The following is a 17,266-nucleotide window of genomic DNA, read 5'->3' on the forward strand; positions in this document are numbered from 1 at the left end:
TGGGAGGTAACACAAAATTTAAGTCCTCACAATAGTGATTTTATTAAATTAGTTGCTTTATAAAACATTGCAGATGTCATAATTGTTAACATAACAATTTACCAAACTGTAGTTAACTGGTGCAGTTTGCTGAGCATGTTTTATAAAGAAAAGGAAATGCCAAAACCCTGTTAAGTTTTTCCATTGCAGCCTAGAAGAACAAGATTTGTTTCTCAGACACTTGAATCAGGCAAATAGAAACAGTTCCCAACCCCCTTCTGAAGTCCTCCATCAGTAGAAATAGCTGATAAATAACTAGACAGTCAATGCACTGGAGCGTCCACCACTTGCACTGTAATAATGGAGAGGTTTACCTTCTTCAGCTTCAAAGTTGAAGGGTTTTGGTCATTAAAATCTTAAGTATCAAACTATTATTTTTCAGCCACAGTATCTTCACTCTGAGAAAAGCAGTCTTCTTCACAACATGTTTTTAATATCCTCAGCTCAATTTTAAGACAAAGCAATTTTAATACTAGGTGCATCCCACATGCCCTTGCTTGCTGCAAACTGCTTTTCTTGACAAGTTATGAAGTAGTTCAAGGAGGTATGGTTAAGGCTGTATTACTGAATGGTGCTGGTAAATACTACACAATTTTTTTTTGTCATGTTGCAACCTTTGTTTCCAATTTAGTGACTGCTGCTATGGAATCAAATAGCAACAATGACAACATTATTAGGTTTGTTTTGTTTTTAAACTATGATTTAGTAGCAACTGAGGTTCCCAATTTTAACCCCTTGGCAACAAGATCCAAGTTCCCTCATTTGCTCATTAGCACCTGAGTGTCAAGGGGTTAAATAACCAGCACAAAAGATACTGCACTTCTGATTGTAGCATTTGGCAGAACTGAAAGGAAAGGAAGTTGTGCTACATGTTGAAGGGATTGTGGGCAACAGAAAGAAGACACCAGAAGATAAAACGTCACATGAAGTCTTCATAGTCTTGTACATATCCTCCATCATATCCACCATAATCAGCCAGGTCGTCTTTCATGGTGGCCTTTAATCCCCCTCCAGGAACCACGCCTTTCTTCTTCTTTTTGGCTTTGCTTTGCTAAAAATGAAGAAGAGTTAAATTCATGAACCTTTACCTGCTATGTGCATTTCATCTGCCACATCAAGTACTCAAAGAAATGCTAAAGCTACAGCAATTTTTATTGTCTCAGAAAAGAACACAAGCCCATCTGTGAATGGAGACAATAGGCACCACTCTGCTGTTCTGTTCTAACTTAAAATTTCCATGGGCTCTTTACTGTGTTGAGGAAATTCTGCCTACAGCCCCACCCTAAGTCATTTCTCTGTACAGCTTGCTCTTACCTTTTCTTGCTTCTGTTTTTCACTGCAAAGCACTGTCAATGAATTGGTAATCTTTTTCAAGTCATCAATTTCCACTTTAAAAAAGAGAGAGACATACTTCTAAACTTCATTTTCAAAAATAAAATCAAAATAGATATCCTTATATTATAAAAAGTCATTTGTATGTCATTAAACTTAGGTAATTTCATTAAAACAACTGAATTTCTCTTCCTAAATAAACAGGTAAGTAACTATTCAGTCTATGGCTAGGCTCAGTGATAGCTCACTAGAGTACAATGGTAGACACAATGATTATAAAAACCAATGACTCAGACTGGCTAGCCTGGTCTACAGAGCAAGCTCCAGGACAGTAAGGTTATCCATACAACACAGTGAAAGCCTGTCTTGAAAAACAATAGAACTGCATTTGTAAACTCATTAGCATTTGCTCTACTCCTTACCATCTTCCCCAGTCTAAATGGGGGTGGGGGTGGCAGGGAGTAGACACAGCCTCTGATCATTGAGTAGCAGCTACATTGAACATGCAACAAAAATTAAACACACAAATGATAAGCCCCCCCCCTCCACGCCGTGTTTTCTAGCCCAAGATCCACACTATTTAGTGGACAATATATCCTTTACTTATATATATTTAAAAAAAAAAAAAAAAAAAGCTGGAAAAAAAATCAGTTCATTGAGACACTTCTTGGTGCCCTAGCATAAGGGAGGGAGCCAGTTCTGTTGGGCAATTTAGACAACATCTCAGACTCCATTTGTAAAATCAACAGTTTCTGGGGGTCCTTCTGAGCTCCCCCTACTGCACTCACTCTAAAGATACTGTGTAATCCTTTAGGACATTATTGGATAAAAGGGTTACCCAGTGCTGTGACCTGCTTTATTTGGCATAAGCCTGCTGCTATCTCTGGGAGAAGCTACTATAGAACAACGAAAACAATCCCAAAATACTCAAATTGGAGATAGATTTGCTAAAAAGGAAATCCCAAAAGTCTATTAAAAAAAAGCTTTCCCAAGTATGGTGTTCAAAATACAGTCTTAACAAAAGGAGCAGAAATCAGCATCACTTACACGAAATACAGACATCTCGAACTAAAGCTTCCAAAAAACTGGCATAATATATTGATTTTTCATATTGTGTAATTTTATCTTTTAGTAACTTTCCAAACTCTGTGAAGTCATCTCTTGAAGATGGGTTCATAGCATCTATTCCATAACCTGTATTATTAACACCTGTAAGAGAAAAGATCTGAAGCTAATAAAATGGCTCTCTGGGTAAGAGCTTTACCCATGTGGAAAAAGAACTGACTACACCACTGTCTTCTGATTTCCCACGTATCCCTCCCCTTAACAAAAACTTAAAAGTTGCTATCTAAATCACAGTTTTATTCTAGAGTTTTGTGATTTGATTCCCGTTTCAATTGAACAGGTTTCCTTTGTTAAAAATAGAGTGTTAGAAACACCTTTAATTCCAGCATTCAGTAGTAGATGCAAGCTTCTCCTAGAGTTCCAGACTAGCCAGAGTTACACAGAGAGACCCTGGCTCAAAAACAAAAGCCATACTAAAAAAGGGACCCACAGAATTTACTTGGCTGTCCAAAAAAGACAAAAGGGCTAGGGCGGGAGATGGCTTAGTAGGTAAAGATAACTGTCACCAAGTGTGACCACCCCCGTGACAGGAGAGAAGCAACTTCACAAGTTGTCCTCTGGCATCCTTGGGTAAGGATGGGATACGATAAGAAAAAAGGTGGATACAATAAAAATAACCACCTAACTCCAAAAATTAAGCAGAAGTAACCATGTGTTTAAAAAAAAAAGAGAGAAATTAATCTAGGGTGAAAGTATGTATGGTTCTGTACATATCCTTTTCAATGTCAAATAAATGATCAAGCAAAACTACAGATCAGCATTGTAGTGCAAGAAACAGTAAATTTCTATTAGCCAAACAATGTCTGTTAGTTCATTTTCACTTCTTAATTTGTAACTGGTGTCCCATACGAGATTTTCTGCCCTGGGCATACACACATGGGCTGTCAGTCACAGCTGACATTGCTAGAGACTCACAGGAGGGTATGGTCACACTTTCCTAGGGGACCAAACAAGCCTCTTGTGTTCTAGAGAAGGTGTTAGGTGAATTTTTTCACACAAGGTAATGACAAATTTGACAAAGGAAGTGGTCTGGATTTCTCCACTATGTCTTTTAACTCTTCCTTAGGTAACTGGCTAGTTTAAGTCAACATGACACAAAGTAAAGTCCTTTGGTAAGTGGAAACCTCAACCGAGAAACTGCCCCCACCACATTGGCCTATGGTGCATTTTCTTGATTTTTTTATTTATTTATGTGGGACAGTCCAGCTCACTGTGGAAGTTGCTACCCCTGAGCAGGTAGTCCTGGGAACTGTAAAAAAGCAGACTGTACAAGCCATGAGAACAGGTCACTGAGCAGCACTCCTCCATGGCTTTTGCCCTGGAGTTCCTGCCCCGACTTCCTAAGTTGTTAAGATAAATGACAGTCCTAAAAGATGGTGTACTATAAAGGCCAAGAAAAACAACCCTAAACACAACTGAATATTCTACATGGACTAACATGCTCTGCCCAAGTCCTATTTAGACTTAATGGCAACAGGACATCCCAAGGACAGTCCACTATTTTAGTTTAAAAGCTGTAGACAGTAGAATCTATCCAGTTCATTAGTTTAGACAACAGTACACTTTACTGGGTCTACTGGTGTCTTTTGGAGGGGGTTAAGGAGGCAGTATTGCTATATAGCCTTGGCTAGCCACCACTTCTGACCCTTACTTGCAAGTGTTAGGATTATAGGCATGTGTTACAAATGGTGTCTTATATTTAATCTTATGATACTATTAAAAATTACTCAAAAAATCTGAAAGCATGCCAACACCTTTTAAGTAATCTCAAAATATATAAACAAGAGCTTAAAGCTATTTTCTAATCTCAATTAGAATGTATGTGTCCTTTTAAAACACAATTTTCGATCTTCTCTAAAGTAGTAAGACTGGCAGAATTTTTCATCTGCAGTAGCTCAACATTGGACCCACCATCTTACCAAAAGTTTCTTTTGCTAATTCAAGGTCTGATTCTTCCTGTAGCTTCTTTAGCCGAAGTTTATCTGCTAATTGCTCTTCAGGTGTTAGTACTTTAGGTTCTTCAGGTTCTTCTAACTAAAATGAAACACAAGTTTCACTTACAGTCGAGCTTATAGTAGACACAGTATATTTTTTGTATTGTATGAATTTTATGCCAGCACTTACACAAAGAAGGAAGCATATAAAAATGATTACTGTATTTTGGCATTCTTCTAGACACTTTAAAGACTATTCATTTTTCATTTATACAGATAATGAAATAAAGCTTGGAGACATAGAGAGGTAAAACAACTTGCACACAGGAAGTAACATCTAACAGGGTGATACTTGAACTCAGGGAGGTAGAGGCTATTATTTTCCCATCCACTGTTAAAATGAGTAGATCAAATTATAGGCAAGATGAAATGGTACTCTTCACATACTGCCACAACAGACACTGAACAACCCTTCTAGCAATATGACCTGTATCAGGCATCTTAAAATATTTCTATATGCTTTCATCAAGCATTTCTATAGTTAAGTATTTGTGTTAAGAAACTTGATATGGGTCAGGTGGTGGCAGCGCACGCCTTTAATCCCAGCACTGGGGAGGCAGAGGCAGGAGAATCTCTGTGAGTTCGAGGACAGCATGGTCTACAAGAGCTAGTTCCAGGACAGACTTCAGAGCTACACAGAGAAACCCTGGGGGGGGGCGGGGGGGAAGAAACCTGACACTGGGGCTGAAGAGATGGTTAAGAACACTTAACTACTCTTCCATAGACCTGGAGCTCAAATCCCAGCACTCCCATGTGGACTCATGAATCTATTTGCAGGAGAGTGAGTATGTATGTATGTATGTATGTATGTATGTATGTATGTATGTAACATATATATATATATATATATATATATATATATATATATCTTGAAAACAAGAAAAATAGACTTCTAAAACAACAGGTATTTATGCAATCATAAAAAAAAATCCCCTTTCAGGGGTTTAAAGGTAAAATGTATTTAGTTATATTAAGCAAAACAAAAATAAAATAAATCTGGTAACAAATAACAGTATTAAGTGACATGTATTATTTGTTGTTGTTTTTGAAACAGTCTCACACTATGTAACCCTGGCTGGCCTAGAACTGCTATATAGACCAGGCTAGCATCCAACTTTTAGCAATCCTCCTCCTGCCTCCTACATGCCATGGTTACAAGTATGAATACCACCACATTTGGCTTTATGAGCCTGAGCCTTACAACACAACCCAAGCTAGTCTTGAACTTACAGTAATGTAATTCAGACTTCCAGAGTACTAAGATTTCAGGAGTGTACCACCATGCCTGACTATTTTCCTACTTTCATATTTGAAGATTTTTCTTAACAAAAACTAAAGGCGGCCAGGGAGTGGTAGCTCACACCTTTAATCCCTGCACTCAGGAAGCAGAGGTCAACCTGGTCTAACAGAGTGACTTCCAAGATAGCAAAGTCTACATAAAGAAGCCATGCTTTAAAAAAAAAAAAAAAAAAGTGAAGAAAAAATATCAGAGGTATTTTCATGCTGTGTACGGAAAAGATCTCTCAGCATTTGAGAAGTGGGGGCAAGAGGAAATCATGTTCAAGGTCAGCCTATGTTATACAGCTAAAGCCTATCACAAAGAGAGGTGGGGATAATACATACAGAAATATAAAGAGATCTTGGACAAGCCAAGCAGCTGTAATCCCAGCATCAGAAGGCAGAAGCAGGCAGATCTCTGTGAGTTTGAGGTCAGCTTGACCTAAAAAGAAAAAAAAGGTATCTTGGACAGATAAGGTGCAAGTATTTACATGTGATGTGGAATAGTGGGTTCAGAATAAGTAATTAAGGGGTTAGGAATGGTTTGTAATAATTTTTTATATTTGAATTATGAAAATGTTTCCTATTAAAAAAGAAAATTAATTAATAAATACAACAATATTTCTGGATTCCATTACAAAATACAACTACTTTAGGGTATAACAAACATTTGTTTGGTGTTGTCACTGTATAACTGTGATTAGAAATAGCTGCAGGTGGGCTGGGTACATAGCTCAGTGGTAAAGGGATCACTTACATGCATGAGGCCCTGAATTCAATCCCAGCACTGGAAAAAAAAAAAAAACCCAAAAACTGCAGGTGCTAGCAAAAAAAAAAAAAAAAGGTGGTCACTGCCCAATCTATATTTTCTGATGAAACTGAAAGTATTTTCAGATACAAGACGTCAGAATTCAAAAACCACAAATCAATGTGTTCTGGGATTCACCTATCTTATGGTATATTCATGTTGTCTTTACAGAGCCCTGCAAAAGCCAGTTAAAGACATTGTACCACAACCGACACATTATGAATTCTGTATACATTTTAGGAAACTGACAAAACTTACCCTCTTTCTAATTTCTTCTTGCCTTTTCTTCTGCTGCCGTTCTTTCTCTTTTATCTTTTCTGCTATTTTTTTCTTTTCTGATATTTTTACTTCTGAAAGAAATATTTTATTTACAATTATATTGAATACTTTCTAGTCCATGGCTAAGTCACATACTCTGGAAATGATAAAAGTTCCAGTACTCTTCCTTTTCCTTTCAAATCTCACCCCCAGAGATTCAAATCGACATGGTAAGATCATTCAAATAACCATTTCCTCTACTTTTCCTCCTACACGATGACCCAGAAGGTACTTAATCTGACTGTTGAGAGGACAGAGAAGTAGTACAGAAAAGAAAACTAAAGTACAGAGGGATGTCTGTTTTAAAAGTGTCAGTGGCTCACCTGGTTTTACTTCTGCTTCCTCTTTATTTTCATCATCATCATCATCCCAGTTATCCTGAAGACAAGAACCTCCATTAGTAATTCTTACATGTTTTCTTTTCCATGTGATCTCTATGATTAACCTAACTCTGCATAAACAAGCTTGTTGGCGTTTTTTGGTATTTTAACTTTTATTAACAGTAAAGCCCCTAGCCAAGGGTTATCTTCCCATTTTTCAAGTCTACTCTTGTATCTCAGGAGTGTAAGAAGTTTTACATGGTTTTTTTTTTTTTTGGGGGGGGGGAGGGTTGTTCCTAGTATTCTGTAAATTCCTGTAAGTTCCTGTAAATTCTGTTGCTTTTATAAGGTTTCCCTTGCTCCCATCATACCCTATAGTTAAGTATTTGTATATAGTAAAGGCTACTTACTGGGCTTTGAACATTAGTATTTAGGAGAATTCAGTATAGCCCCAGCTGGCTTTGAACTCCTGATCTTCCTGTCTCCACTTCCCAAGTAATGGGAGTACAGGCCACCACATCCAGCCTTTGAACAATTTTATCACTTAAGTTCTTTAAAGTTTCCTAATCCAAATATTTTCAATGTTTCATAATTCAAAACATTCTTTGAGTACCAACATGCTGTCACAAGAATATTCCACACTACTGGGATAGATGGATAGATATGTAAAACAAGGGGAGAAAAAAAGGAATATTCCACACTTATAACAACTGGGCCTAGTTCCACAAGCCTGAATGTAATTCCAGCTACTTGGAAGGTAGATCAACATTTAAAGCCTGCTGTTTCAAAATTAAGTAAAAAACAATAGGAAGCTATGGAATACAGTAAATGCTAACTGCTTGCCTAGTATGCACAAAATTCAATCCCCAGTACTACCAAAAAATAAAAATTAATAAAATTCTACATATGACCCATTGATAGATCTTTAGTCAAACAGAAAATAAATGCTTAAAATAGTGTATAAAATTACCTTCCGGCTATGTGTATAAGATATACTTAAAACAAAAGAACTTCATGTTTACTTGGGTCCCAGACCATTACACACACACATATACTCCTCAAAATATTTAGGAAAACAGTCCCTAAATGGAAGAAAATACTTGTGGCCCCAAGTGTTCTAGATAAGTGATACAACCTGTACCACCTTGCCTGAAAACAACTTTTGAGACAGGGTTTCACTATATAGCCCATACTGGCCTCCAATGCAGAAGAAATCTACCTGACTCTGCTTCCAAGGCATCCAAGACATAAAGGCCCTCCATACCAGTTTGACTAATTCTTCTAATTATACTAGCTCAATCTCCAGTATACTAGTGCAGAACAGAAACAACAGGCAGGCACCTTTGGTCAGTAGTTCCTCTCTCTCTCTTTTTTTCTCTCTCTCTTTTTTCCTTTTGAGACAGGGTTTCTCTGTGTAGCTTTGTACACCAGGCTGGCCTCAAATTCAGAGATCCATCTGCCTCTGCCTCCCAAGTGCTGGAATTAAAGGCGTGGGCCACCACCGCCCGCGTCTGTTCCTCTCTCAATGAAATTCTTCCTCAAATACAATAAAATCTGAGTCATTGGCTTTTGTTATCATTGGATTTACATTATAATATAAATAGTCAGACAATCTCACACCAAAGAACTCACCATATTTTTTCTTCTAGAATATGTATGGTTTCATGGCTTTTTATTTTATTTAGATCCCTGATCCACCTATAGTAAGAACCACAGGTTTTGCCATATAGACTAGGCTAACCTAAAACTTTAAGTGACCCTGTTCTAGCTCCTGAGTATAGGGGTTGGTTATAGGTTTAACTAACACCCACTTAGTACCACACTGCTTTCATTACCAAGGCTTTATGATATGTTTAGCATGTGCAGACATAAAATAATGTCTGTTTAATATTGTTCACCCTTTTAGGATTCTTAATGTTTTTATTATCATGTTTGTTTTTCCATGTAAGTTTTCATATCCACTTATCTAACACTATAAAAATCTTACCAATCAAAATACAAGATAACAAGTTCAAATTTATAAGTCTTAAATCAGTTGCTCTCTTATTTTCAGTTTGACCATATCTACCTATGTAGCACAAAATGGCCTTGAACTCATGATGCTCTTGCCTTCCCTTACTGCATTCTGCAGGCATGTATGTATGTATTACCCCATGCTTATCAGTTATTTCATTTACCAAATGAACCAAGTATTCTGCTGTCTAACCAATGCAATGGGTCATTTATTTCAAGCAGGAATTCTTACAACACAACCATAGTTAATGAATCAAATTACACAATATTTTAGGCACAGTATTAGAGATTAGTCAAGAATTAACCCTTTGTGGCTCTGCCTCCTTGGGCTGGACAAGGCACTCTGAGTTAGACCTATATACTCTGTTTTTCTATGCCTAATTCTATCACTGAGTGACATGCAAACCTAATGTCAACACAATTTTCTGTAGAATTTAGAAGATCCCAATTTAGTAGGTATGGAGACAGCCCTCAATTTAAATGGAGCTTTAATCTATAGGTAGAACACAGTCTCAGCAATCACCAGGCACAATGTGACATGTCATTTAAAGATGAGCCATCAGAGGGAAGGTGCAAAGCAGGAAACCCTGACGCTAGTAGAAGAGGCAAAGGCTGACTAATACACCACAGCTATGACACAAACACAAGCTTCTAGCTTTATAGCATTACAGATCACAGATCTAAATCAATTAAGACAAGTTTGTACATCCAGCAAAGAAATTAAAAATCTGTCCTCCTTATTGAGTCTGCAATGTGTCAAAACAAGCAGAGTAGGAATAATTTTACATAAAAGTAAATGTGTGCCTATATGTGTGTGTATAATTTTTTAATCCCAACATTTTAATTTCTGTGTCTGCATGTTCTGCCTTCATGTATGTCTATATACCAGAGGCCAGAAGAGAGTTTGAATCCCCTGGAACTGGAGTTACAGTTGTAAACTACCATGTGGGAGCTGGGAAATATAACCTGGGTTCTCTGGAAGAACGGCCAGTGCTCTTACCCAATGAATTAACTCACCAGCCCCCAAGTAAATATATTTTTACAACCACTTGAAAATTTAACCCATGGTTTTGAGTTTTAACAGACTGAAAACAAATCAATTAGTCATTATATGGATAACTAAGAAGATACTAGAGTTAGAAGTTAAAAATCAAATGTTTGTATTACCTTACTATTGTGCCTTAGTTCTTTTATCAAAACTGTAGCAACAAAGGGAACCAAAGAGCAAAACACTGCTTAGATAGTGCTTCAGATAGGAGGGTCATGTATATTTCCAGGGAATGTAGATTTAAACCGAGATAATAATAGTAATAGCACGTATTGATGAACATTTACTTTGCACCCAAAATTATGCTAGTTTTTCATTCTGTAACATTAAAGTTAATCTTTGTTAACACCCCCTGAAAGTAAGGCAGCACCATCCCATTTTACAGAAAAAGAAAACTGTAGCCCAGATGTAGCCAACAAATGATCTCAGTAAGAAACAATATAGGGACTTGCTCTGAATGGACCAAAATGACACAGAACATAACTTCCTGAGACTCAGAATATAAAGTAACTGCAAACTAAGTTCCTCCTACTAAGATATGTTCTTTCAATCAATTCTAGAATGAACTCCCCTAGATCATAATCTCATAAAAAAGCAGAGCTAAGGTACATACTAATATGTAAAATATGCCCAGATACATACAACTGTATTAGTTACACACCTTCAAACTTCAAGTTGTCCACATTAGGTTTTATTTTGTTTAGAAATTTAAAGATACTGATCACAAAGCTTATGTCTGGTACTACAAAGCCAAGAGAGAACTATGACTGAAAATAAGCAGCACCTTGATGATACCTTCACCACCAATTCTATATATCCTGTCCCTATTACTTTCTGGTTCCCCAGAACAAGAGAACACAGCTCCTACCTATGCAAACAGGAGGGTCCCTAAAAATCCTCCATCTCATCAGATTCCCCTTTTTGGTGGAGGGGTGGTGTGATGGCAGGATCTTGAACCCATGATCCTCTTACTTCCATCTCCAGAATACTGGGATTTGTAGCATGTGCCACCAAGTCAGGCAAGAATGTGTTTTAATAGCAAGAGGCAGTTCCTATAAATAAATTCTAGGCAGAGCCATGACACCTGCCTCAATGCACAAAGGACCATGAAAAGCAAGTCACTGTCTATTACCATTACCCTCAAATACATGCAACACACCTGCCCTGAAATTACTATTAAACCACCATATTAATTCTTTTAAGAGAACAAACAGCTGCAACTATCACTACCACTGCCCAAGTAAAGAAGGCTCAGGAGCTTTCCACGGGAATGTTTAAAATTTTGGCTTAGTTTTGAAATTTGCAAGTCCTAAAAAAATGAATGTAGGGTATAGAATGCCTACCACAGCTATAGAAAAGCTGGGCTGCAGACTATTCGATAAACACAAGGACTTGTAAATGCTGGCAAGTTTTTTGAGATAAGAGTGACAAAAGTGTTGTAAGACTCAAAACAGAGACAGTTAAGTTTAATATATCACTTAAAAAAAAAAAAAAGACATAAGTGTTATTTGGTTCAGAAGCTAGGGATATAGCTCAATTGATACAACATGCAGGAGGTCCTGGATTCTAAATCCATTACTGAAACAAACAACAAACAATCCAGGAATCTGATCCAGGTATCCTGGTGGCTCATGCCTGTAATTCCAGCAGTTGGAGAGTGGAGGAGAAAGGAGCGTCAGTTCACTGCCATCCTCCACTATGTGTGGAGTTCTAGGCCAGATTGGATTATGAGACTATAACAAACACAAAAAGACTCAGGTTGCCTTCCTAAAATGGTCAGCTTCTTTAGAAGAGAGGTTATTTAATAATTTCCTTATATACATACATACTCATGCCCTACAAATATACACCCTGTCTCAAAGAAAAAAAAAAAAAAAAAGCTAAATAAATGTTCTACCATCTTTCCTTACGTCAAAGTAATTAATTGCTTCAGTAAATTCTACTCCAGTCAATCCAATTCACTGAGTTTGGCTCAGCACTCAGTTGTGTTCTAGCCCAACACCCACCTGTCTCATATTCAGAGTGATTATTAAAGAAATCCACTTTAAATTCTTGGTTGAGCTGTATCACGATCAAAAAATTGAAAGAGAGGGAGGCTGTGGCTGGGATGTAAAATAATAGAAAATTGAACACTAGGACTGGAAAGATGGCTCAGTGGTTTAGAGGACTTATTACTCTTGTGGAGAAACTGGGTCACAATCTAACTCCAGGTCCATGGCATCTGAAGTCCTCTTGTGACTGCCATGGGCACCAGGCACACATACAGTGTACATACACATATGCAGGCAAAACATTCATACATATAAAATTAATCTTTAAAATATCCCCAAACCAAATACCAGCTAAACAAATAACTAATTTATTTGCAATGGCTCAGTACAACAAATACAATTTTTTAAATAAAAAAGTACTTCTTGAGAAAACAGACTCCAAAGTTACCGTCTGATTGCTACACATACAATGTGGCATGTGTGCCCACATGCACAATTTAAAGTATGTTTTAGGATTGAAAATGAAGTCCAATGGTAGCACATTAAGTGTAAGCACCTAGGTTTGAGCTCCAGAAACTGCAAAATAATAACAGAATGATAATACTAACAATAAGCTTTCTAAGTAAAAACTTGCTATTCAAAAATTATTACAGTATTGAAATGATTGGGATTTTCTTCACAGTAATCTAGTTGAATGAACATGGTGGGTCCTTCACGCCTATAATCCCAGCAATTGGGAGGCTAAGGCAGGAGAACTAACTGACAGGGATTATAAGGCTAGCCTGAGCCACAAAAGTAAGCCTCTCTCAAGGGGGAAAAAAAAATGACAGTAACTCTTCTCATTCGAGTGAGCAGGGAGTAGTGAAGAGCTTACTAAACTATTTCTGTACGTTCTGAATTTTCTATAAGTTAGAAAAATCATCTCTTCAAGATACAAATTTTCAGCCAAGCATGGTGGCTGAGGCAGGAGAACCTTAAGGGTTCAAAGTCCAGCCTCACCTATATAACTAGCCTGCCTCTCCCACCTCCCAAATAAAACAGGACTGGGGATATAGTTCAGTTGGTAGGTAGAGTCAGGGCATGTTGAGTTTGATCACCGGAACTGCATAAACCAAGCCAGAGTCCAAGGCCATCCTTAGTGAATCTGACAAAATCCTGGGCTATAGGAGACACCATTTTAAAGAAACCAAAACATAAAGGTACCTATTCATGCAAAATGGTCATCTTCTGAGTAATCATACTTTTCTCTAAAACACAGATCTTGAAGTGGCATGCATATATAACCAAAGAACTTGGATGGCAAAAGCAGGAGGATCCAAATTGGAGATCCTGTCTCAAAAAATAAAATATAAGAAACAAAGATAAAATAAACTATAGATCCTGTTCTTCAGAATACTTGAAAAATGGCCTTAACTCTAGAAGACTTAAACTACTAGTGTGGATAGATCTTTAAAGAAAATGAGGAAGACAAGACTACTTCATGCTCAGTTTTTACCTGGGTCAGTTCTGAGTGTAATAAGTCAATTTAGCCAGAGAACTAGATGAGGTCCAAAGATGTAGCTAGCCCTGGGTTCTATCTATCCCCAAGTCAGCATAAACTGGGGGTAGTTGACTATGCCTACAATCCTAGTATGCTAGAGGTAGAAGCAGGGATTAGGATTCAAGGCCATAGAAGTCAAACCAACCAAAGAGGCTGAGGCCAGCCTGGGGCCACATGAGATTCTGCCTAAAAAAACTAAACACACACACAGATAAAAAACAAATGCTTGAGACAGCTGAACACAGCCAGAAGTTTCCTCTGAAAATTCAAATACCTTTAGAATAAACCTAATTTGTAACTTGTTCAAATGAACTGTAGGGAATCTAGTAAAATGGTTTTAAAGTTGTGTTGTTCTTGCTTCCAGTAGGTACCGAATCCTATGTTTATGTCCTGCACATCATTCCAGTCACATACTTAAAGTAAAACATACACAGGTGTGTGTGTGTCTGCCTGTCTGTACATCACAGCAAGCAGACCTACAAGAACAGACTACAACAGACTCCAGATACCCTAGAGCAGCTATGACAGAAGTGCTAGGATTCTACTTCTGGCACTGAGGAAATGACTACTGCTCTAAACTTCTGAGCCATCTCTCTAGCCACTAGTTTTCACCTTTGTAATGGGAAAAAGCCTATCTTTTTCCTCCATTAATATTAAGAGGTTACAGCTTTACCAAGTCCATTTTCGCCACTGCAAGGTTTGGAAGGGTAAAATATTGTCTACTGAAAAGGATAGTCAACTACAGCAAGTAACTAAAACAGATACTTCAAATAACATTAAACCAGTTATTTATAAGGCAAAGCACTTGATCCTGACATAAAACGAACATTTTCTATAGTTTGGAGATAGAATTCTCACAATTGCCCAAGTTGGTCTTTAAGTCCAGGATTCAAGAGATTCTCCCCCAACTTTCCCAAAGTGTTGAAACTACAGGCACTTGCCATCATGCTCAACTCAGGTTTTTTTTTTTTTTTTTAAATTCACATACTGATTGATTTGTTTAAGGATTATGTTTATTTTGTTTCATGAAGATTGAGCCTTGCTTGCTTATCCCTACAAAAGACTAAATGCTAAAACATCAAAATTTAGAAGCTCAGTACTATAAATCAACCACTATGCAAGGTGACAAAATTCAATTTTAACAAGCCTCCAAATAGGCAGATCTATTCGATTAAAAAAAAAAAAAACTTCACAAAATTCATAGTAAGTAAACACTATATAAAACAAACAACCAAACAAAAAAAGCCCTCTTTCTGGCCTTAGGAAACGATAAGTTGGGACACAAAATAAACTTCAAATACTAGATCTTAGCAGAAAACATCACTGAAAACGAATATTTATTGAATACCTACCAAGTGCTAGGTGGCCCTGATTAATGATCATTTAAAACACAAAGTTACTCTCATGGTGGTGCACTCCTTTAACCCCAGCACTCAGGAGGCAGACCTAGGCAGATTTCTGTGAGGTTCAATGCTAGCCTGGTCTACATAGTGAGTTCTAGGCCATATAGTGCTACAAAGCGAGACCCTGTCTCAAAACCAAACAAGCAAACAACAAAGTAACTATGTAATGCAGATCTCATTATGACCATTTACAAAATGAGAAAGTCTAACTTGCTCATGTCAACAAATCTAATCAGTATCATTCTAAAACCCAGAAGTCCTATTCTTATACTGTATCACGAGAATGGAAATTTCAACACCTTACTTTGGAGACTCTAAAATTTAGCTCTAAGACTTAGATCAGCTCTCAATTTATGGGTTTCAAACCCTTGGTGGTCATATGACCCTTTTCCAAGGGTGGAGTATCAGATATCCCGAATATTTGCATTATGATGCATAACTAGCAAAATTACAGTTATGAAGTAGCAACAAAAAAAATGTATGGGCAGAGGTCACCACAACATGTTAATAAACACAACATGTTAAGGGGTCACAGAATTAGGAAGGTTGGAAACCACTGTAAGTGATGAGGAAAAAATATATATATATATACATATAATTATATATAAACATCATGTCAACACCATTTAGATGCCATAATCCCCGGTATATACTACATGGCATCATTACAGACAACTTATACTTTCTGGCACTTATTCCCAATTCCTTTTATTTACCCCAGCCCCCATTTTGTTTTGAACTTACTCCCACTACTTAACGTTTTTCATTCCATACAAAAAACTTTATGTGCACAACTATAACAAGACTCTGAAAACTTCACTAGTACAATCGTAGAGCTGAGACTTGTAACTTTTTTTTTAAATGAACACAGAAGATAATAACTTCTAGAGCTGTAGGATGGGCCCATGCAGTTTTCAAAAATAATAAAGGTGAATAGGACAAAGAAAAACAAAACCACTGGCCCCTGGTCTACTTCAATTACCAAATCTTTGGTATTTTCTCAGGTCTGGACCTGTGTAGATGAATACTGTTTCCTTTCCATTTTTCACAGTTCATAGTTCGTTCTGTCCTGGGTTTCTTTTCTGTCCACTAACCTGCCGGTTATCTCAGTGCTCAATTCATCCTTACCACGGGGTGGGGGAAGGGAGAGCTAAAAGCTGTTTGCTTTACTGTTCCAATTCTAGTTTAGAAAAACCAAGGTATTTTCTGCATCCCTCCGCTGGAACGAGCCACCGACCCTCAGGATCATACCTAAGTTACTAATCTGGGAGACCCGAACTAGGAAAGGCGGGCGGGTCTCCCTACTTTCCATATGGGACAGACACTGAAACCGAGTTTCCAATCTGCTCGGCTCGTTGCCATGAGAGAGAGGTTCTGGACTGCGAAGCTTGCACGTGGGCCGACCCGACTGCTGGCTGTCACTTCTCGTCGCCAGTTAGGATCCAGATCCAGGCCAGGGAGCGGACCCTCGGCGACGGGCTGGGGCTCGGGCTGCCACCACCCTCGGCAGAGTCCGCCGGACACGCCGCCGCCTGCTGCCCACATGGCCGGCCAGCCGAGGGACCAGGGCACCGCTGGGCCGACGCTCACGCGGGACCCACGGCCCGCAGGCCCGGGCGGCGCCCTGGGGCCCCGAGTCTGCCCGCTCGCCCACCCGCCCGCAGCGGCGCCTCCCGGGCTGCCTGGCGCCCCGGCCCGCACCTACCTTCACGTCCTCGTCCTCGTCCTCGCCCTCCCAGCGGTCCCCGCCGGCCGTGCCGCCGCCCGCGACCTTCCGCATCGGGTCCTCCACAGAGAACGTGTCCGCATCTACGGAAGAGAGTGAGTCGCGTTAGTACACGCGTGGCAGCGAGGCCGCCACGGCCCGCACTCGGGCCGGAACTTCTGCTCACCCCAGGAGTCTGAGTCCCCCGCCGCCGCTGCCGCCGCCGCCGCCGCCGCCATCTCGAGGCGCGGGTGAGCGTGTGTGAAGGGAAGAGCTGCGAAGAGTTAGCGCGGCAGAGGTGAGTCACCGGGCTGGCTCTCGTTGGCCCGCGCGGGGCAGGCTGGGACCGTGG

General features: G+C 38.9%; 1 protein-coding gene across 1 annotated transcript; it reads right to left on the minus strand.

Annotated features, from left to right (window-relative positions):
- Positions 1–17: 17 nt before the first annotated feature.
- On the minus strand, positions 18–17,266 carry Eif3j (eukaryotic translation initiation factor 3 subunit J). Its single transcript, XM_051183547.1, has 8 exons — positions 17,102–17,266; positions 16,915–17,018; positions 7,218–7,272; positions 6,835–6,926; positions 4,416–4,530; positions 2,419–2,580; positions 1,354–1,427; positions 18–1,090 (listed from the first exon to the last, which is right to left on the minus strand). Exons 1-8 carry the CDS (start codon positions 17,151–17,153, stop codon positions 959–961), a joined length of 786 nt encoding a protein of 261 aa, XP_051039504.1. The 5' UTR covers positions 17,154–17,266; the 3' UTR covers positions 18–958.

The sequence above is a fragment of the Phodopus roborovskii genome, unplaced genomic scaffold (genome assembly GCF_943737965.1).
Source record: "Phodopus roborovskii unplaced genomic scaffold, PHOROB, whole genome shotgun sequence".
NCBI classification, from domain to species: domain Eukaryota; kingdom Metazoa; phylum Chordata; class Mammalia; order Rodentia; family Cricetidae; genus Phodopus; species Phodopus roborovskii.

What these genes read in the sequence shown, in the direction of transcription:
- Eif3j (XM_051183547.1), bottom strand. Translation starts at nt 17,153, where the DNA reads ATGGCGGCGGCGGCGGCGGCGGCAGCGGCGGCGGGGGACTCAGACTCC. An exon ending in GGAAGCAGAAGTAAAACCAG is followed by an intron (nt 6,927 to 7,217) that starts GTGAGCCACTGA and finishes TATTTCTTTCAG; the next exon opens with AAGTAAAAATATCAGAAAAG. An exon ending in AAAAACAGAAGCAAGAAAAG is followed by an intron (nt 1,091 to 1,353) that starts GTAAGAGCAAGC and finishes CTTCATTTTTAG; the next exon opens with CAAAGCAAAGCCAAAAAGAA.